Here is a 23,352-nt window from a genome sequence, read left to right as displayed (position 1 = left end):
CATATGAAACTTCACAACTTTAGGAAGTTGTGGTGAAATCTACTTCCTCTGCACCTCCATTCCAAACAAAGCTTGTTGTCTTTACATCTGGGTTTTGTTTTCTAGCCTGACATGTCATGGAATATATGCACTTAGATTCTAGAACTAGAGACAATTGTACAATTTACAAACTATCTCCATTTCTTTTGATGACTTTGGCAATTATTTCAGATAACACATTTCCTAGAACTCATATACAGAAGAAAACAAATTCTATGAGGACTCAGAATTGTGGGAAAAGTCACTCAACAAACGATGAGCTGTGTTGAAACTGGAGCCTAGTTCTGATTGCTCTAGGGAAAGATATAGCACACAAAGTCAGCAAAACCCACAGGGACCTAGGGACATTAGCCTGAGGTCGCACATGCTTTTGTAGCCAATTGATCCAGGTCAAGACACCAGAATGATGCACTCTACTTCCAGGAAAAGTCATGTCCTGTGGAATGGGAGAAGCTTAGGTTGATTCAGAAATGTTTGTTTCCAAAGCTTTATTGGATGTCTTCTTTGTCCTTCTGGTAATTCCTCTCCAGACCAGCCTATATACAGCCTGAGGCACCAAGAAGTGATGATCTATATGTTCAACATTCAATTCTCTCTGAATTGGCACTACTTGAAATTGAATTTCAGTTGTTATAATGAGTATCAGAGAGTGCATTAGCACTTGCTAAGTTATTTCCTTTCTTGAATTTTATTCAAACTAAGCTGCTCAGGCCTATAATACCAGCCATTCAAGAGACCTAAGGATTGTGATTGGAAGCCAGCTGGGGCAGACAAATCCAAGAAACTCTCATCTACAATTAACCAGCAGTAAACTGGAAGTGGAGGTATAGTTCAAGAGGTAGAGCACCAGTCTTGAGTGAAAACACCAAGGAAGAGCACAAGACCCTGAGAAGCTCAATCACCATTACTGGCACACACACACACACACACACACACACACACACACACACACATACATGCACCCCTAGTGAAATGTGGTAACATCAATGTCATGTGAACAAAATTGATCCTCAGAGACATGACTGACCTGGTAGATTCTGCTCCAGGGACTCCAATCCCAACATAATGCAACAGCTTCTGCAGAGTTCTGAAATATCATCCCAGGTTCTCCTCCTATGTAACAATAACCCGAAGCTAAACAGAGTAGGTCCATGTCCTATAAGTGAGTCCCAAATAGTGCTATGAATATTATTTCAAAAGGGAAAGAGACCTATTTGTGACTGGTGTTTGAATTCCAGGCCTCACATTTACTAGGCAAGTGCCCTAGCACTTATGTCATACACCCAGCCCTTGTGTTTTTAGTTTAAATTAGTCTTGAACTTTTGCTTAGCCAGCCTCAGACTAAAAACTTGCTACCTCAATCTCCCCAGCAGCTGGGATTACAGATATTTACATATATATCCTTGCTTGAATCATTTTAAACAGTGCTCTGTGTGTGTGTGTGTGTGTGTGTGCGTATGTGTGTGTGGTGTACACGCACATGAATACATATGCACAGCACATATATTTGTATGATTATTTCCATGAGATCTTTTGAGAATCAGTTCATAGAACATTTTTCCTTCAGTCTTAGCTTCTAAACAAGTTTTGTTGCTGGTCCTTTAGGAATGAGTATGCTTGTGCATGCATGTTCTTTCTCCCTCCTTTCCTGTCTCTCTCTTTCCTTCTCTCCTTCTCTTCCTCACTTCCCCCTTGATTTTTCACTAATGGCACTTAGCACAGTCATCATGTAGATTCTTTTTTATGAGTCACCTGATAAGTTCTACCTGTTGATAGTAGGGATCTCTAGCTAGTGAATGGATTTGACATGTCCTGGGCACCTGATCACCAGTGGGCTCTGAACTCAGTGCTAGGGGAGTGAGTTAATTACTCTGCCCCTAGGGGAATACACTCACCCTCCAAGTCCAGTGAAATAAGAAACAAGAATGGCAGATGTTACTATGGAGAGGATATAGGGAAGGAAGTTTTAAAAAGTCAAGGTATATGTGACACAGAGCCAGACAATAAAGTCACTGATAATATGTCTCATGTACGTGAAGCGTGAGTTTGAGCACACTTAAAGAACAAGAAAGAGCTAATAGGAAAATAACAATAGGAACACAATCAAGAAGTTGGACTTGATAAAGCAAGCTGGAAGGAGGATGAGAAGAAGGAAGACAGGAGGTTCATGCTGGGAGTGAGCAGGGGAAGAATGGGATTGAGAATTATACAACAAAACCTACCATCTCCTTAATTTGATAATTGACTAGATACAGGGGCACGGAAGAGATGGAGACGTCCAGGACAAACAAGCTCTATGTGGGATGTTTGGCAGATGGCAGCATCATTTATCCAGACTGGAGTGGTGGGAAGAAGGAATTTTGAGGGATAAAAGAATGTTTGAATCATATGTGGAGCTTGCTGTGGTTGTAGCACACAATAATGGGAATGTCAAGTGGGCAGCTGGGTAGATTATCAAGTTTTCAGGAAAGGTCTGCTGTGGGGATAGACTTAACAACACTATGAAAATTCTGAGCAAAAAAAAATATTGTTGAGCAGATGAATTGGCTAATTAATTTACAGCATTATCAGTTACATCGACCACCTTGGTGACTATTCCAAAGCTGTCTTATTTAAGACTTACTCGAATCAGATGCCTGTAATCTTAGCTACTCAGGAGGCTGAAATCTGAGGATCAAGGTTCTAAGCCAGCCTGGGCAGGAATGTCTATGAGACTCTTATCTCCAATTAACCACCAAAAAAATCAAAAGTGGTAGAGCACTAGCCTTGAGCTCAAAGAAGCTCAGGGACAGTGCCCAGACTCTGAGTTCATGCCCTATGACTGACCAAGAAAAATGACTTACCTATACAACTTTGAGAATTACTGTAGGGATAACTACTTAGGATCATGCTGAGTGCAAGCACCTCTCTGAGGGAAAGAAAATAGCATGAGAGTCAAAAGACAAATGGACACTGACTCGGACACACATAGGGCCCTGTCACTCATGCCACTAATATCCATTGCAAAGATAAGGTGGCACTCCCAAAGTTTAGGGCATTGAGGGGGATGTGTCTGGTGATGCAGGACACTGAGTCTGCTTTCTCCTGGCAGCTCCCTGCTGCTCTGAAGTAAGGGCCACCATCCCGCCCCACTGGGACTTGGCAGCACAGACTAGAACACAATCTGTTGGGCAGAAGGCAGTGATTATTAATGAAAGCATTTCCTCTGCTAGTTACCTCACAGAGCCAAGCAAGGTCCTGACCCTGCCAAAGATGGCCTATTTTCTTTCCTACAAACCAGTTCTCAGAAATCAAGAGAGTGGTCAGGATGCCTAGGGAAGTAAAAATAAGGTGCAGAAAAGTGGGTGGCTGCTGGAAATAGTCTCTGATGAAAGGTCATCAGCTATTAATCAGCTCAAACTTCTGTTCAGTGGGTGAGTGAGGAACTGAGTGGAAATCTCCCTGACTCAACAGCTGAATCTTAGCTTGAGCTATGGGGATCCTCAAGTGACTTTTCCTCTCTCAAGTCACATGACCAGTACTTTTACTTGAAGGATACCGAGTCAACAGGCCCCACAAGAGAATTCCTCTGTCTCAGAATTTGTGTGCTTCTAATCACATGTACATAGCCATGTGACTCCTAGAAATATCTCAGAACTCAAATCTTAAAGCATCTGCCTCTCTGTCTTCTGCAACAGCTCAGTTTGCTGATGAATGATGAGCATAGAAATGGCTATTGTCGCCAAACTCCTTGCTTTGTGGAAGGATCTAATAGAAAGAATTCAACATATTCTTCATCCTCTCAATAGCCCTAAGAGCAAATAGCATGATCTCCATCAGACACACAAGGGAACCAGGGCTCCACTGTGCTGTTTATCAAAAGTCACTCACCTTGTATTTAATGGGACTATCATTGCATCCCAGGTCTGACTCCAGCGATGTGAAAGTAAGAGAGGTTGACTTAAGTCACCATCACCCCTGTATACATCACTTCTACAGTAACAATAAGTATTTTTTTAAAGAGAGAGATTAAGCCCTAATAAGAGAAAAGAAAGAGAGTCAATAAAATTGGAGACAAGGAAAGCTCAGTAGAATCATTTTTTGTTTTGTTTTTCAACAGACCAGATCAATTTTAATGGCAAGTTGAAAAGGGTCACCAAGGTGACCTGAGGAGAGTCAGGAGATAGGGGACATAAAGGGGCAGGGGTAAAGGAAATGAAGTAGGATCATGGGTGGAGGCAGGGTCGCAGGTGGCTAAAGGGTTCAGAAGTGTCACAAGTTAGGGTGCAGCAGAACCTTTGAGGACACCGAGGAGGGCGTGAAGCGGTGAATGCAATCCTTGGCTTTGGTCTAAGAAGTTCTCAGATGCTTAGGAAATGTTCCCTGTGTCTTGAAAAATCAAAAGAAAAGAATAGGCTATTCTGATCATTAAAAGCAGACTTACCCACTCCACTCCTTTGTAAGCTAAAGTTTCTAAACAGCCACACGTCTCAGCTATCAATGGGGTTTAGCTCAGGACCAACTAGATCCAACAACTATTGTCTCCCCACAGCTTCCAGTATACAGGTTGTTCCTCCAGCCATGGCCACTGGATCCCTCTGGGCCCTCTCTGCAAAAGGAGAGTTTAGATGGGAACTTGTGAGTAGGCCCAGCAGGGCAGCCCACTCCTGGTCTCATGCAGGAACTCCTTCCAAGTCTTCGAGGTCCAGGATGTTCAGCATATCTCAGTGCCCACCTGGGTGTAGCAGAAGCCTGCAAGCCTTGTGCTGAGAGCAGTGCTTCTGGGATGTGTTACAAACCCACTGTGTTCCCCTGGTGTACGTGCCCTAACCTCCCCAGGCCTCCTCTGGGAAACAGAGCAGCTGGATCAGCTGCTTGAACCGCAGGGCCCATTTCTGCTTTCCCTTCGTGTATTCATTACACATTTTTGAACAAACTCTCTTGTCACTTGCCTCAACAGTGCCACTGCCTCTGCTATCAAAGTATTTTTCCTCATTTATTATAGATCAAATATGTACTTTTACCTTTTATCTTGGGCTCCCCGAGGAGAGAGTCTGTGCTCCACTGCTTGTTTCCTGCTCATGGGCCAGAACCTCAGCTGTAATCCTAAGACGCTCAGGGTTGATGCAGCAGCATCAGAGAATGCTGAGTAACAGGCATTCTCAACCCCAAAGCAGCTCCACTTCCCCGACACAGAATGCAATGCCAGCTGTGACCAACACCCTCTCTCCATTCCCCCAGAAAAGGCTCCCAGACCCTTGGGAGTATTTTGGCTTTGGGAGAAGGAAGAAAAGAAGCAGGAAAAGCCAGAACCTCAGATACGTGTCCTCATCGGAAAGGAAAAAGCCCACACATTGTGCTGCCACACACTGGTTTTCAGGATCCAAGGGGTTGGTGATGGGAGTCATTGTGACATCTTTGCACAGTTTAAACTGGCTGGCAGCTTACAGGCCTCGGATGCTCGACCCACACAGTATGCTAGCAGGGTAGAGAGCCTAGGCTTTGTGTCACAGCCCTGCCACTAGCGGCCCTATGAATCTAGAAGAATATGTCATGGTTCTCAACCACAGCTTCCTAAAATCACAGAATTTGAATCTGAAGAGCCCAGAGGACAATTCTCAGACTTAATACTAGCTTCTAGAACAAACGGTGTCATGGGTGTCACGTGGGAAGAATGAAAATGTGAGTAGCGTCTATGCATCTTCGGGTGTTCTCTACTAAAGGCGATCTTCTGTTACTTTTCTGTGCAGCAGTGTGGCACAGTGACCAACCTTATTCACCTGGGCTACAAGTTAAGTGCACAGACTTAGGCTCGAAAAGTCTGTCCCACAAAGAAAGCCATAGATCAGTACTGTATCCAAGCAGATTTGGGTCTTGCTTAAAATGTTCACTTGGGGGCCTGTTACAAACAAACTTCCCTGGATAGTATGATTTTTTCTTGGTGTGCCATAGCACTATAGCTCTTTGCCATGAATACTCATGTCATTATGCTTCTAGAACTGGGCCTTCAAGTCTGGAACCAGGATTTTCTATCTCACAACTTGCCTTTCAGTCTCATTTCCTTGAGAGTTTTCTGTCTGTCAAGTTAATGGTGGCACTCATAATCAAAGACGCTGAATTATGAAGCAGAGAATATGGCCTAGTGGTAAAAGCCCTTGCCTAGCATGCATGAAGACCTGAGTTCGATTCCTCGGTACCACATACATAGAAAAAAAGCTGGGAGTGGTGCTGTGGCAAGGACAGTGTTCAGGTCCTGAGTTCAGTCCCCATGACTGGCAAAAAAAAAAAAAAAAAAAAAAAAAGATGCTGAACCATGATATAAGTGCAAGAGAAGGAGCAGCGCAGCAAGAACAGGGCAGAAGGTAAGACTGTACAAGGTTTGTGAGAAGGCGAATGTTCTGATAAATGACAGGGACAATCCCTCCACTTCAGGCAGGAGTTAGAGCAGGAGCAAGGCCTCCCTCTTCCTATTACCTCAGTGTAAAGGCAAGAGGCCTAGGCCTGGAGAGATCTGAGTGATTCAAGGTTGATCTGGGTAATCTGAAACTGGAACCAGCCTGGCTCCTGCACAATAGCCTACTCTGCTGCATTGTACGCATTCCAGAGGTCTACAGCCTAAGTTCCAAGGCCCTTTCTTTTTGCTGTTCTGGGCCTGTTTCCAAGCCTGTTTCACCACCAAAGTGATTGTTCTGCTATGTGTCTCTACATGTGGCTGGACTGTTCCTTCTCAGCCACCCAGTTGTTGATTTTTTTTTTTTTCCGATAAATCATTAGGCTGATTGCCAGATTACCTGGGTGGAGCTGGCTGTACAATTGTATGTATGTTGTCACACTCAACAGGCCCTGGTATGTCCTAGGGAGCTTCATAGAATGAGTTAGAGACACACTCAGAACAGCACACACGTGTGTGCCTGTGCAGGCACATACACACAAAACTATATTTTGTCTGGTATGCTCTTCAATACCCTAAAGGGTCAAGATTCACATGGATACTTCTCTGCTCCCTGAAGGGTCTTTCTTCCTCCAGGAAGTTTACCAGGCCTTCTTCCAAGGTTGAAAAATTGCCTTTTCTACCTCTTTTGCCCTGAAATTTGCTATGGAGGTAAGATTGGAAGTAAAAGAGAGATAAGCAAACCTCAAAGCAGGAAGCTTCCAAGCAATGCAAAATGATGGCCGGTGTTAAAAATAATAATAATAATGATAATAAAAAGATTCAAAAGAACTTGCTATGAAACTTTCCTAGGTGGTTGAGCCAAGGGAAAATGAATTCATCTTTGACCTTTAGTGTCCTTCAGTAACAAGGAAGTGGTGAGTATTGAGACCAGTGTTAAATGGGTACGTGCAGTTACTCAAATCTTCTTATGCCTAAGGCAGTTTACCCATCTATTCTGGATATCATTTGCCATCAAGTGATGCTGGGATTTCTTCCCCAAGGCCTCTTCCCTCATCAAATTCTTTTGGCCACTACAGTCCTTCAGCCCATTTCTTTTTATGCCTAGCACTGAGTTTTTCACTAATGCAACTCAAGCAATGAGATTCTCTTTTGGTTTAGGGTGGGGCTGGAGTTAACATCATTTTCTGGAATGCCAGCTTCATAGTAACACATTCAGCTTTCTGTCCTCTCCCTTCTTAACAAAACACTTGAATGCTGACTGATTCTTAGGTTTTAAAAAAAATCCTGACACGTGCCAGGACAAGCCAAGCTGAAGTCTGTGATTCCTGTTTACAACACCTGTGTAACAAATCAGTGAACAGGATAGTTGCAAGGACTTTAAATATTGCCTGTCCCAACTTGCTCATTTTTGAAATGGGGAAACTAAGTAAAAGAAAGAAAAGGCTCTTGCCTGAGATCATAGAATAAGTTCAAGGCAGAGCTGGCATTCTACTCCTCACACATTATCGTGGATACTCTCCTGAGAATACTGTAAGACCTGCTGCGTTCCCATAATTAGAACTACTACTTGGCCCAGAACAAAAGGAGCATAATTTGGGCTATCCATCCACCCACACTTTTATTCATTTGGTTAAATATTGCTAAGTACCATCTTTGTGCCAGGATTCTGATGTAATGGACATGGGACTTGCTTTCAAAGTGTTCAAAATTAAATGATGGCGAGAGGTAAAGTGATCCATCTTCTAAAGGGCAAGCCGTTTCCTTCACAGTCAGATGTCTCTGAACTGCAGTTTATATTATACTTGCAATGGCCTTGACATTCCTCCATATAGTTGATGAGGGTGATCTTTCCTGGAAGAAATATGCCCAACAGCCCAGTGCCCCTCGTTTAGTTATTCCTTTCAAAAGAATTGCTAAGCACCTATACAAATTACCAGGGATACAGAGATAAATAAAGGAAACCAGTAGAGAAATAAACCATGATTATGCAAGCTTTGTATAAGGGAAGGGAGACACTTGAGAGAAACTCCATGCATGTATGCCGTGAAGGTTTGTGGAGGAGGCAGGGTGTGAGCTGAGATTACTTAAAGAAAGGGAAGATGTCTGAGCAGGCAGAAGACGATATCATTCCAGGAAATGAGAACAGCATATGCAGAGCCATGTCAAATGTTCAAGTTCTGCAAATGGTAAAGAGTTCGTTTTTGTTGGCATAGGAAATGGAAGGGACAGATTGGCAAAGAGTCAGGATTTAAGCAGGCATGGTGATAAGGAGATGGAGCTGAATCTTAGAGGCAGAAGGGTAAAGAAGCCTTGAGGTCTTCAGGAAGCAGATCAGATGACAGACACAGTTTGTATTTTAGAAATTCACTCAGGCACCTAGATCGAAGATAGGTTGGAACTGAGAATCTCCTGGAGAAAGCTAATTACTAACCCAGGCAAGACATGATGAGGCGTGATGAAGACATTGGCAGTGTCACTGGGAACCAGGCCAGACCTGGACTTTTGGCACAGTTCATCCATGGTCAAACACACCAAGTGAAGGTACCATGACCAAGACCAAAAGCATGAAGTTATGTATTGGATCCTCCAGAACTGTGATTCATGTTTATGGTCCTGATAATGTATAGTGTGTGTGTGTGTGTGTGTGTGTGTGTGTGTGTGTGTGTGTGTGTGTGTGTGTGAGAGAGAGAGAGAGAGAGAGAGAGAGAGACAGACAGACAGACAGACAGACAGACAGACAGACAGACAGAGAGATCTCCATGGAAAATCTCAGCTTCCTTGAGCTAATACATTGTTAAGTTTCTAAAGACACATGGGCGAGGTGGTGGTATTTAATAACCTTCAATTCATTTTCCTTTTACTAATACTAAGTCATTTCTTAGCATATAATTTTGGTAATTTTGTCTTTTCCAAACAAGGGAGCAGTTGTCCAAAGTCACTGATCTCTCTTTCATCCCTTCTTGGAAGCAGTTCAGATTTAACTGACCTTCCTGCTTTTGTTCTTTCTTCCTGCCTCTGAAATGTCTCTCATCTTCCTGTCTCTCAGAGTCTTGAAGATGTACAATTCAGCCCTTAGTTGCATGATCTTATATGAATTGTATTCTAAATGACATGAAACTTCTCTAGTCTTGGCTGCTCAGCTGATCACACAAAGTTAGAATTAAGGTGTATTATATATTCCATAGAACATCTTCTTCACACCTGCTAGCTATTATTATAAGAGGGATTCTAGTTCAACAGGATACAAGTGGCTCATACCTGTTATGCTAGCTACTCAGGAGGCTGAGCTTCAAAGATCATGGTTCAAAGCCAGCCAAAGATTATGAGAGTCTTATCTCTAATTAACCACCAAAAAGCTAGAAGTGGAGCTGTGGTTCAAGTGACAGAGCACTAACCCTGAGCAGAAAAGCTCAGGGACAGCACCCAGGACCCGAGTTCAAGTTCCAGGACTAGCACACACACGCAGAAAGTGAAGGTTTGTGCATCTCTACTGAAAGAACAGAGTGATGTACAGAAAGATTTTGTAAACCACCTTTGATTCTCAGAATAAATGTGAATTATAGTTTTCTCACTCAGATTAATTAAACCCGACACCTGAATAGCCACTTGATTTCCATATCCAGCTGTGGAATTCCACAGTAACTTATAATTAAGAGATAGTAGCTAATAAAAGACTTGAAAGTTAAAGAACCAAAAGAAGTAGAGAAGCTCCAAGTTTTATCAAACAGAGGAGACTGAACGGAAATAACTGGCCACCCCAACGGTATCATCTGACCATTCCATGGTGGTGCCTCAGTAGAAGCTTTTCTTAGAAGCTATGAGCACGGTTTGGTACCATTTACAGTGAAAGAATTGCTCAGTGTTAGGTCAGTGGGTGTGGAATCTGTTTTAAAGGTTTGTAAAATAGTATTAAAGTACAGGATGGCATTTTCCCTCTGGGGCCTTTGCAAGTGTTGACCTGCCTAGAATTTGAGAGGAAATTCATTTCAGATACACTGAAGAGCTGGATCCACTCAGGTAAATGCTTCCATCTCATTCATTCTCTTCTAATTAGGTTTTGGTAGCCCCTCAGAATTTTCAAGATTACCTCCACTTTTTAAATCAATCTATGACTAATTCATGATATGTAAATTCTTTTAATATCATAAAACAATAATATTAAAGAGTATTTTCTTGAGAAAATATTATCAAAATTTTCCAGCACAGATACAAAACTGTTTTGATTCTGAGGTCTTTGTTTCTCTATTTCTTAACTAGTTATCACAGTAAAGTTAAGTTTCATGCTATCTGCTGTATGAAGGAAGAAATTGAAGACAATGTTTAATATTGTTCAGATATTGGTCAGATTCAGTCGCCATCAGGAACTGAGAGCCTGTGGCTCATATCTGTAATCTTAGCTATTCAAGAGGCTGATATTTGAAGTTCATAAATTGAAGCTAGTCCAGGCCAGAGAGTCTGTGAGACCTATCTCCAATTAACTAGCAAAAATCCAGAAATGGAACTATGGTTCAAGGGGTAGAATGTCAGCCTTGAGAAAAAAAAAAGCTAGGAGAGAGCACACGGGCTCTGAACTCAAACCCCAGTGCCAACACCAACCAATCAACCACCATCGTTATCAAAAAGGATTCCCAAACCTTCCTTGTCCCCCTATAATTTACTGTGATGTCAGTCACATAAACTAGGTAGCATTATTTTATGCTCTGCTGTTTTGGCTTTCTATCAGTAATAACAGCCTGGAATTATAACAGTGAATATTCACCAACCAGCCCCTAGAAAAAGCTGTAGCGTTTTCAGCTCTGAAAATAGACAGTGTCTAAGATGAGAGAAGTAGAGAATAAATATGACCGACGAAAATGAGATATTTTCTTTTGAAAAAGGAAGCCACAACTTCAGAATTAAACCAACTGAGACAGCCCACGCTTGCCAATCAGATTTTCTAAGCTACTTTTCATCATAGGATTAGACAATCTTGTAGTTCTTGCGGTAATCCCACTTTGTATCCGGAAGGTTTGGAGAAAGAAGACTTACTTCCACATGGTTGTTCTGGCAGAAAAGTTTATTAGCAGAACCAAACCACTGACCTGCACTAGATAGATAGGGAGAGGGCAAGGAGGTGTGGCCACAGGGAAGGATGGAAGTGACCTCAGAGCCTGGGGAATCTCCCAGGGGCCCCAGGTGAGCCAGTTACTTGGGCTACAAGTGCTAGGCCAGGACTTGTAGAGAGAGCAATGTGTGCATGGAGAGACAACATAAGGGGAAGGAGCTATTTTTCTCTGCCAGACCTAACAGTACCCTATATCCCTACAAACTAAACACAGAATTCGATACTGGGCAGTAATTGTTTGTGAATTGTATTGCACAGAACGAGAAGTGAAGGGAGAGCTTCCACTACTGGATACCAATGCCTTATGCCTATAATACTAGTTACTCAGGAGGATGAGATTCGATGATCACAGTGCAAAGCCAGCCCATCTGGGAAACTTAGAGAGAGAGAGGGGGGGGGGGAGAGAGGGAGAGAGGGAGAGAGGGAGAGGGGGAGGGAGGGAGGGAGGGAGGAGAGGGAGAGAGGGAGAGAGGGAGAGAGGGAGAGAGAGAGAACTTTTACATACGTGATAATAATAGCTTAAAGAAAAATGGCCTCCTGGTTTACACTTGTTATTTGATGTCTTGTGGCAGACAACACAATGAGGAAGACAGTGAGTTTTACAGCCCTTTGGGCTGTCTGAAGGGTCTTTTTTGCTTCTGCCTGTTCTAAAATAGCAAGAAGGAGGAGGCAGACTCAGACAGTGAACAGATTCACTGGAGCACATTCTGACCAAGAGATTGCTCAGAACTCCAACTTGGCTTCTAATCGAGTTTGAAGTGATCACAGTCAGAGAACTAATTGCATTGATTGCTTTTCTGTAGGCAAAATGGGGAAGCAGAATAGCAAACTGGCCCCCGAAGTCATGGAGGACCTGGTGAAGAGCACGGAGTTCAATGAGCATGAACTCAAGCAGTGGTACAAGGGGTTCCTCAAGGACTGTCCCAGTGGGAGGCTGAACCTGGAGGAGTTCCAACAGCTCTATGTGAAGGTAAGAGACTCTCAGTCATTGCCTTGGCCAGAAAATGTTGTCTTCACAAAATGTAGCTGAACATGGACACACGTGTGTTATGTATATATGGGTATACATATGGCAAATATATGCCAAGCTGCTAATGACAATAGCATATATATATGTATATGCTTTAACGATATATACCTTTACGTATTTGTATATATGTATAAAGGTATATGTGCATATGTGGTATCAAAATACATTTACATATACACACATCACACACTCATATCTGTTTGAGTTAAAGAGGAAGTATACAGGATGCTTTTTCTCCTGGAAAGGTGGTCCCACCTGCAGATAAGGACCTGCGTACCACAATAACCCATTTAGAAGTATAGTATACATCAGGTCCTCAGTGTTTCCAACATGAATTCTTGACTCCATAGAACTATTTTTCTGCATAGAAGCCAATCTTTGTGTTTCCTGGCCATTTGATAGAAGTATCCTATACCATGCACGTGTACTCCAGTCCATTGCTTTGGAGTGTCTGAGCTTCTGAGCTCTGTTGGCTCTAGTTCTGACATGATCAGAGACATTCCATTTTACGTTGCATTTATATAATATTATACTTGGGAACACAATGCAATTTTTAACTTTTCCTGACTGAACACTGAATGAAAAATATTGTGTGTGTTATTACATGGGGGCAAATGTCAGTTGAGATAATGAGAATGATCTCGTTGCAGATGTATAGGGGATGTTCATGTAGGATTTTAACATTGTCATTATCTCTGAAAGTAAGCATTTCCTCCAGCCTGTGATCCAGCAATTCCAGTCTTGTTCTTGTACAAGCAGAGGCATGTGGAAGAGAGGGCATGCTCATAGCTGCCCTGTGTGTAATGATAAAACTGGAAGGCAACCCAAATGCCCATCAAAGGCAAAGTGGAAAACAAACCCTGGCGCATTCATACAATAAAATGTTACATAGTAATCAAAACAGTTGACTCTAGCAACACTGAAACAGGACTACAGACTGAATAGAAACAAAATAAAATGTTCTAAATTAAATAGAAATAAAATATGAATATATATTACAAGATGACAAATGAATGCAGTGAGATGTCAGAAAAATGAAAGCAAAGGAACCATGACTACAGAACTAGATCAATGATTGCTTCTGCAAGGGAAAAAAGCAAGGGAGGGGATGGGAGTTCAGCCATAGTTAAATGCAGTTATTGTTTGAGATGGTGGATTTGAGGCACTTATTGCATGAAAAGCTCAATAACTAACTAAGCAAATAAACAGTGAACCACAGCCTGGGCTACTGATGAGTGGAAGGCACGCAAGGTTAGGACTAGCTGTGTACCAGACAGGTATACATAAAATTATGTTGTTAACTATATAGAGGCAGTGAGTCCTATTTAACAGCACACGTGTATGTTATAGAATCACTGTGCCATTCTAAGAAGACCAGAGTTTTGATTGCTAGGCCACAGAGAGCTTTTGTATAGAAATGCTGAGATATGCTGCCATTATTTCCTTTTATTTTAGTGTCACTCAGTTTCTAGAGCTTGAACTCAGGACCTCCTGTTTTTGCTAGGCTTTCTTTTCTCGAGGCTAACACTCTACCAATTTGAGTTCCACCTCCATTTCTGGCTTTTTACTGTTAATTAACTTTTCTGCCTGGGCTAGTTTTGAACATTGATTCTCAAATCTCAGCCTCTGGAGCAGCTCATATTACAGGTATAAGCCACCAATGCCCCCAAAACCACTATTATTTCATTGATAAAAATAACTTTTTCAAAGAAGCAAAACGTGAATTTCCTAGAGTGTCGTAACAGACTCCATAGTTTCTGTCACATCCTCCACCGTTTTCTCACCTGGAGTTCACCCTTGCTTCAGTATTGTCAACCCACGGAAAGCACAGGCAAATGAGATGTGTCACCATCACCTCCTCCCTCTCAGGAAAGGTTACAATCCTGTGTCTATAAGCCAGCCTTGGAACTAAGTTCATAGTGCCACATGTCTCGTGACTTGTTGGAAACTAGAGGAGTTCACCTTCAAAGAAATAGTTGAAATGTTGTTTCTTTTACCTACTGACAATATTCAGCTCAGCAAAAATCCCACCCTCCCTCAAGTCAGGGTCACAAAAACACCTCAGCCCTGGATGATATAACTGAAGGATTGGAACCAAAATCACTTGCTATCTCCTCTCTTCACCTCACTGGTGTGTGCATGTGTGTGTGTGTGTGTGTGTGTGTGTGTGTGTGTGTGTGTGTGTGTGTGTGTGTGTGTGTGGTTGTTGTTGTTGTTGTTGTTGCTTTAGAAAAGGGATATAAGACTTTCTGAACTCTAGATATTCTTTACAGTCTCTTAATAGTAAGATTCAAATGACCTGAGCATGTCTATCAAGTAGGCAGAAACCAGGTGAAGCACTTCTTTCTCTCCCACCAGCATTGTTCAAGGACAGAAATCAAGAGAGAAACACAGAAGAAATATAACACATACACAGTGAAAAAGCAAAAGAAAATCAGTTCTGGTAGGAGGCAGGGAGAGGCAAAAGGAAGCTGTGTGTTATGTAAGAGGTCTGGGAGTGGGACTCAGAACAAACAGCTTCCTTTAATGCTTCAGAAGAAAATAATAATAATAATAATAATAATAATAATAATAATGAGTGTTCAGCAAGACACAGTCATTATACTGGAGAATGGGTCTTGGCAATGTGTGGAGCTGATCACCCAGGAGACTGCTTAGGAGGCAGAGGTCTTCCTCTGTCCTCCTGTCTTTGCCACTAATCTGATGGAACCAGTATCGCAGACTCAATCGTTTCTTGTTCTGGCAGAATTGCCTCAGCTGCCTGGCTGCCAGTTCTGGTAAGAATTTAGGTGGGACCATGAGAATGGGAGGCGCCTAACAGCCTGTCTAGGAGACACAAATCTACATATCCCAATTCTCCTTTGTTCCGAGTGCACAAGAGAATAGTTTTTCTTAGATCTTTATTCGATATTATGAGAGGTTTAGAAATTGTTCAGCATTGCAGAGAGTGAAGGTAGGATGGACATTAAAGACAGACTGATACCTCACACCTGTAATCCTAGCTACTGAGCAATCTGAGATCTAAGGGTCCCAGTTTGAAGCCAGGTGAGGCAGAAAAGTCCATAAACTTCTTATTTCAATTAACTGCCATAAAAATCAGACATGGAACTATGACTCAAGTGGTAGAGTTGCTGGCCTAGAACAAAAAAGCTAAGGGATAGCACCCAGTCCCTGAGTTCAAGCCCTAGAACACACACACACACACACACACACACACACACACACACACACACACACACACGACAGGGATTCTGACACCCACTGCAGTTCCTGATCCAGCCTCTCAACTGAATCCTAAAGCACATTCAGCCTACCCTGCAGCTGCTAGGGTGAACAGCTTAGCGTAGATCTTCCCAGTTTGATACGTTTCCTTCTGCAGTCATATAGGCTACAGTCACATCCTGTCAATCACAATAAGCCCTAGAGTAAACACAGAGACCGCCACAGAGCAAGGCTTAGCGCATAAGCATTTGCTGCTGGCTGTATGTCTCCTTCCAAAGGTTCATGCTAAGAGATCCCAAAACAGTCCCATCCACCCTCAGGCGCCAATCAGGAAGATAAATACATCTCAAAGAGGAATCAAGTATACTTGCTATTCAGGGCCAAGAGTGATAATGAGAGAGGTTAATATCAACATGAAATATTAGCACCAGGTGATAATTAATGCAGTGACAGGAGGAGTTCACTTTGCTCTTAGCCTTAAAAGACAAAATACTATTTTTTTGTGGGTCATGGGGTTTGAGCTCAGCCTGGGTGTTGTCCCTGAGCTCTTCAGCTCAAGGCTACAGGCCTTCCCTTGAGCTTAGACCCACTTCCTACTTTCTAGAGGTTAATTGGAGACGAGAGTCTCAGGTCCTTTAGTGCTGGGCTGGCTTTAAACCTTGATCCTCAGGTCAAGTAGCTAGGATTACAGCTGTGAGCCACCATGCCTGGCAAGATAAAATATTTTTATAGTGACAGTTTTTAATTATTTCAAGCTTGATAGCTGTTATCAGCTGAATTGTGTCTCCCATAAGTTCATACATTGAAACTGAAATCTCCCAGTATGTCACAAAGTGACTATATTTGTGGCTAGAGTATTTAAATAGATAATTATGTTAAAGTGAGATTAAATGAAGTGAACCCTAAGCCAGTATGATTAATGTTGTTATTACCTGACGAATGTAATTGTAACCCTTCTATATATCACCCTGACAATAAAAAATAACCATAAAATAAGACAGGGAGTGTGGGGGGGAGTTATTCCACATACTCATTGAAGTCTTCCAGGCAAGAAGGTTACAGCAGAGATTTAAAGGAAGTGAACCCCCTTCAGAGGTTTACATAAACAGATGTATTAGGTATAGAAAATGAATAACAAAGACTTTCAGTAAGAACACATGAAAACATTTGATAATAGAAAGGAGTCAGGTATGGTGGGACCTGAGAGTATATAGGGGGAATAGGGAAACTAATATGAAAATTATACTTAGGGTCAGTAAGATTTTGTAGCCAAGTTAGAGGTTTGGAATTTGTTTGTGAGTGGGAAAGATAAAAAATGAAATGTGAAGATTTGAGAAAATTATACTATGATCCTGAATCTAAACTCTGAAGATGATAAATGCAATAATGGGAAAAAAGAAAGAAAATTCCTGAGACAAACACAGGGAGTCTATGGTACTTTAATTTTTCAATCATTTTCTTCAAATAGTTAGACATAACCATTTCAATTCAGCATGACAGTTTATGTGTCCAATGTATTTTGGTCAATGTCATCTCTTCTATTTTTCTCATCTATCCCATCCTTCCCCATCTGCTTGAGTCCCCTAGTTAAGTTTTTAACTCTTTATATTGAATATTATATTCTGGTATTTCGTGATGGTATCCCTAAAATCTAGAGCACTACCCATTTCTTTGCTGTTGAAAGATGTGAATTCAGAGATTTCTGTAACTTATGAAAAAAACCAAGACTGGTTTCTCCATTTCATGCATGTAGACATGTGCACGCACGCGAAAACACACACACACACACACACACGGTGGGGGGGGGGCTTTGTGTCTGGTTGCAGAGATTGTAGCAGAGGCCGTTATCCCCACTGTGGGACTGCTGCTGATGGGCTGGGAAAAACTTTTGCCTTTTGTCACCAGAGCTAAGGAGCTGATTTTTGTCCCCAGGAGAATTTCCTGTTTCCAGAAATCATTTCGAAGGCCAGGTGGAAATCCCAAATCGAGATGGAGTGTTTGAAATTTTAACTGCATTCACAGAAAAGCAGCCAGTTTTCTTTTTTTTTAATAAAAGAAAAACCAACTCCAGAGAAGAGCAAGTAGCCATGTAAGGGAGGATACCCCTATCTCAGGTCTTCTTTCCTGCAGACCTAAGGCTACTTTTACTTTACTTAGTTGCTATGGTAGCAAAATCAAAAACCAACCCAGAGTTTGAACCAAGTCCTATAGTGGGCCCCACATTCTCACTGGCCTATGTTTGGAGTTTGACTTTCTTTTTGAGAATATTTTCATAGGAATTTGATCAGGCTCAGGTTGAGTTGAAAAGGTAGTTCCAGGATTTGCTACCAAAAATAAAATAAAATAAATCATGGGACTTGGAACTTGACAGCTGTCAGAGATTTGTTTCTAGCTGTGCTATGTTTGCCAAATTTCTGCCTCTTTGAATCACAATTTCTTTATCTACAGTTGGAAATAATAAGGCCTGTCTTGTCATCTCACTTGGTAGATTCCCGAAGGAAAGAAGGGAAAGTGATTTACAGCCCACCCTAAGTTCTCTTTGCCTCATGACTGATGATCTCTACTCATTTGCTTGCAGAGAGCCAAGATGGAAGTAAATTTTTATTCTATAGGCCAAGTCCAGGGGCACGATAGAATGACATATGGAAAAAAATGGGAAGGTTTCTACAGGTTCCATAGGAAACCATGACCCAAACAGTGATGTCTGTGATACATTCCAGATTGGCACACTGGTATGGCATGATTCAGTATGAGGCTGTGCCATTCTCATTCCCTTCTCCACTCTCCAGCCCTGAACTCAATGTCCACCCAAGCACAAAGCCCTTTCCTAGCTTCCAGCAGTCAGGCAGGGAGTATATACATTCAAGGACTTTTTGTATCCATCTCTACCAATCACATGGCATCCCAAACATTATTCCTCCAAAAAGGAGACTTTTCCTGCTCAATCTCACCTGCTTCTTATATCATAAATGAAGATTAAGATTGGTTCTTCCAGGTAACTAGATAGCCAAAGCTGTTCTGGAAAGCTCTAGTCCAATTCTCCTGAGCTTTTGTGTGTTTCATTGCCAACAAGTCTTCCTCTCCAGAGTGTCAGGTTTGGGAGGAATGCAGAAGAGGTAAGAATTTGACTAGATTCCAATCTGACTATCACTGATTCAACAGTTAGGTTTTTTTCTAAAATGTATTTGCATGTAACAGCAGAGTTTCTGCCAAGCATTCCATATCTCTCCCAGTGGTCATTTCCTGAAGAGCTTCTAATTTGGCATTAGAATATGCTCTCCCAGCAACTCCATCTAGGAGTAGATTCATTCATTGATTCTATTGCTCATTCATGACCCATTTCCTTTGGTTTTCTGAAGGATGAGGGCTGCACTAGAATGTATGGCCTCAGAAAACTTAAAGCCTAGAGGAGCTGGTAATTCATCTTATTTTTATTTCACAAAACTTTCTTTAGTCTGCAGGAAAATACATTGACAGAGTTCAATAAGAAATTATCTAGGCCTACTTGGGAGCTGATGGCTCAAGCCTATAATCCTAGCTACTCAGAGACTAGGATCTGAGGATCACAGAAAAAAATCACCACAGGCAGAAAAGTCAGTGAAACTCTTATCTCCAATTAACTAACAAAAAGCCAGAAGTAGAAGTATAGCTCAAGTGGTAGAACACCACTCTTGAGTGAAAAAGCCAAGTGAGAACATGAAGTCCTTAGTTCTGGCCCCAATACTAACACAAAAAAAAGAAGGAAAGAAAATAAATTTGCTAGGCCTAAGCTTATTTATGAAATTCTATTGATACAACTACTCAATGACAATTGATAAAACTGAAAAAAAATTTAAATGACAAGGAATAAAAAATTCCTAAGTAATGAATTATATGTATGTATGCATGTACACACATCTATACATATTGTTTGCTTGTGCCTGTACTAGGGCTTGAACTCAGGACCTTGTGTTCTTGCTTATTTGTTTTATTCAAGGATGATGCTGGTGCTCTATCACTTGAGCCACATCTGCATTTCTGGCTTTTCCCTAGTTAGAGTTAAAAATCCAACAGGCTTTTCTGTCTAGCCTGGCTTCAAACCACAATCCTCAGAACTCAGCCTCCTTAGTAGCTAGAAGTAAAGGTATAACCCACTGGCTCCTAGCTAATAAAACATTTTAATGAAGTAAGAAACGTTACCTAGCTAGTGTTATGAAAATATCCCATAATTCTCTACACAGTTTTAGAATTCTACTTTCAAATTGTACTCTTATGTCTAAGAACCTACTACAAGGGATCAAAGACATTTCCCCTGAAAGCTATGTGCAAAATATTATAAGCATAGAACCTTCATTTTGTGGAACATGAAACAAAATGTGTGCGTTGAGATTTGCTTGATGTATGACTTTGGACAACCGCTTTTGTCTTGTAAATATTTAGCATCTATTGAAACATTCAAAATCAGTAGCTCTCAGATTTCAGCATTTATCCAAGACTCGTAGGCTGAACTCTCCATTAACAGACGACTGGCCTCCCTTGGCATCACTGGCCGCCCAGATGGCTCCAATGCAGAAAATCCACAAATGATACACCAAGAACCTGTCTAGATATTTAATTGGGAGTAGGCTTGGTGAGTTCTGTACATACTGAAATTATATGAAATTACAAGGAAATTATACAGATCTCTGGGCAGAGCTTTCATCACATTCACACTTGATTCTGAAAGCCCAAGAAAATTAAGAATCCCAGAAGAAGCTTTTAACACTAACAGACCTAACATCCTAGGATCCATGACAGCCATTACTGGATCTTAATTGACATTAACACAAAAAGAGAAAAACCTTCTAAACTGTACCTGTCAAATAGACTTCACTGGAATAGGAATAAGAACAATGCTTTCTAATCTGCATTTTGTTAAACTTGTTTTCAGTTTGTACGTAGTGTTGCTCCTGATTTACTCAGAGCCTATTAGAGTTCCAAGCTAATGCATATGGAGAGGTTCCAGTGGGACAAAAGACAATCCCTTCTGTCTATTTGTTTTCCTGAGTGTGCTTGTGTGCAGAAGCTATGGCATACTGGATTTGCTGAGTAGAGCATCAGAGATCCCTTCCCAGGCAGTTGTGATCTAGGTCCATGAGAAAGTCCATACTCTGCTGGTGCTGGCAGCTCACACCTATAATCCTAGCTACTCAGGAGGCTGAGATTTGAGGATCATGGTTCAAAGCCAGTTTGAGCAAAAAAGACCATGAGATACTTACTCCAGTTAACCACCAGAAAAACTATAAGTAGATCTGTGGCTCAAAGTGGAAGAGGGCTAGCCTTGAGCACAGAAGTTTAGGGATAGCACCCAGGCCTTGAGCCCCAAGAATGACTCTCTCTGTCTCTGTCTCTGTCTCTCTCTGTCTCTGTCTCTCTGACTCTCTGTCTCTCTGTCTCTCTCTGTTTCTCTCTCTGTCTCTCTCTGTCTCTCTCTGTCTCTGTCTCTCTCTCTCACACACACACATACAGACACACACATTACAGGTAAATGAAAAGTGGCTAAATGTGAAGGCTAGCTGTATACCTATCTCTAACATGCACTAGCAATGGGAATTTGGGAGAGCTTTATAGGCTTGCAGTTTCATTAAGTGAGTCAACACAGTGTTCTTATTTGTCAAGTAAGGAGGAAACTGAACTCTGATTATTTCACAGGCCATCGTAGAAATAAGGTGGTAAAGGTATAAGTACTTCAGTCAGAGTAAATTTTGCTCCTGCAGGGAGTGGTTTGATGCTAGGAACCTGGGCAATAAAGGGCTTTCATGTGCCAATTTCCCAAGCTAAGACATCCAGAATTGCTGCTTCCTTATTAGATATTGTATGGGAGCAAATGATAACCGGGTTGACTATTATTTCTTCTTAGTTTCTAATCTAAATACATTTTGAAAACAAAACCCTTGGCTCAAAAAGCAAGATTTTCGTATGCTCAGTTATTTTTCTGGGGTTAAGATTCTTCTCATTAATAAGAGATAATTAAGGGTAGAACTTATTTTAAAAATGGTTGGGCAGAGCTATATGCAGACATGCTTTAATTCCTTAGGGAAATAGCTGTTACATAAGACCCAATCATGATGTCATACAGATTGGGCTGCTGAGGATATAATTTTTCAGTGAAAATCTGGGAAATTACTTCAATTTGGAAACAAATGTTGCAGCCAGCATGATTGGAGCTGCAAATCCACTTGGAATAATGTGGAAAACAAGCGCTAGTGTCTGAATACTCTAGGAAGTAACAGTAATCTAGGTAGAGCCTGGGAAAATGGGTCCCAGAATTTCAGTCTCAGAGAATAGCTAGTTACCAAAGTGTATTAGATAGAGACAGCACTCACCTCAGAGAAGTCCCAGTGATAACCTCGCCCGGTCTCAAGGTGTGAAATTACTTTGGATAGCTTCCACGTCTTAGGATTTAGCTTTCCCACGATAGGGCAGGTGTCAGAAGGCTAGCAAGGGTCATTGTCTCATGAGTCACACGACATACTGAAGGAATGCTTTTAGATGATTCCTATACTTCTATGTCCTCAGGATAAAGTTGGAACATCTCCTAGTTCCCTCTCTGCTGTGTTTTACAAATGAGGACACTGGTACCCAAGATATTTCTACTTCTTAACTTTCCCAGCTAATATCTTTTTTAAAAAAAGGGTGGGGGGCAAGAGTCTCAACTCCAGCTTAGTAATGGAGGTTTATAAAAAGCACCTGCTCTCTAGCTAGTTACATCTACAAATAATTGTCCAATGATTGTTTATCTCTAATTGAAAATAGAATCAAAAAAGAGGAACAAAGAGGCTATTCTTCCCCTCCCCCCCCAGAAAGCAAAAAGAATATCCTATTTCCTGTTGTAAGATTAGACTTAGGCATGCAAAGTTCTGTATAAATCCCTCCCAAGTTACAAATAAGTTGTTTTTACATGATTGGATTTTGTTTCTAACCTATGAAGCAATGATCTGGACTTGGTATCTGTGATCCAGCTCGGATCTGACTGATTCCCCAACATGAGAATCAGGCTCTCCCTCTACTCTCCAGTGGTCCCTTGAGCAACTGCTGGATGGAAGTTCTGTCTTACTGCTGACTTCCTTTGCCTCCACTTGCAATGGCTCTTGGACCATTGACTATTTCTCTCTGAAGGTTCCCACAGAGCTGCTGCGCCTGTCCTCTGCCCTGAGGTGGTAGTGAATAGAGCCATCTCTGATCTCTAAGGCAGCCTCTCCATGCTCAGCTGAATTACAGTCCTTGCCACTAGGGAGAAGAGGAGTCAGTGATAAAATAGACCTAAATCTGTCTAAGATCCTCAGCAGCTACCTCCTAGGGAAATCCCATTGAATGCAGTAAAACAGAAAAGCTATCGGCAGTCATTCATTTTTAGCCAACAAGTACCAACGATGTCGACAAGTCTGCAGCAAAGAGCGCTGAGGGGTGTGGTCTTTGTGCTCGACTCCCACACTCATCCGGGGCTCTTAGCCCGCAAGGGAAAAAATGTAACCATCTGCTCATACAAATACATAGCTAAAAGAGAGGAAGGAAAATGGTATTTGCCCAAGATAGGGGCAGATATTCTAGTCTAGGAAATTTCCA

At 41.7% G+C, this 23,352-nt stretch overlaps 1 protein-coding gene across 1 annotated transcript in view; it reads left to right on the top strand.

The window, feature by feature from the left end:
- Positions 1-23,352, top strand: part of Vsnl1 (visinin like 1) — an 89,410-nt gene that overhangs the window by 27,682 nt on the left and 38,376 nt on the right. The window contains exon 2 of the mRNA XM_090337425.1: positions 12,320-12,486. Coding sequence (XP_090193551.1) covers positions 12,325-12,486 — 162 coding nt within the window. The 5' untranslated portion in view covers positions 12,320-12,324. The remainder of the gene's footprint in view (positions 1-12,319; positions 12,487-23,352) is intronic.

The sequence above is a fragment of the Megascapheus bottae genome, chromosome 7 (genome assembly GCF_031878675.1).
Source record: "Megascapheus bottae isolate mThoBot1 chromosome 7, mThoBot2.hap1, whole genome shotgun sequence".
In the NCBI taxonomy this organism is placed as follows: domain Eukaryota; kingdom Metazoa; phylum Chordata; class Mammalia; order Rodentia; family Geomyidae; genus Megascapheus; species Megascapheus bottae.
Note: the sequence above shows the minus strand (reverse complement) of the source record. Positions and strands in the feature narration are given on the sequence as shown.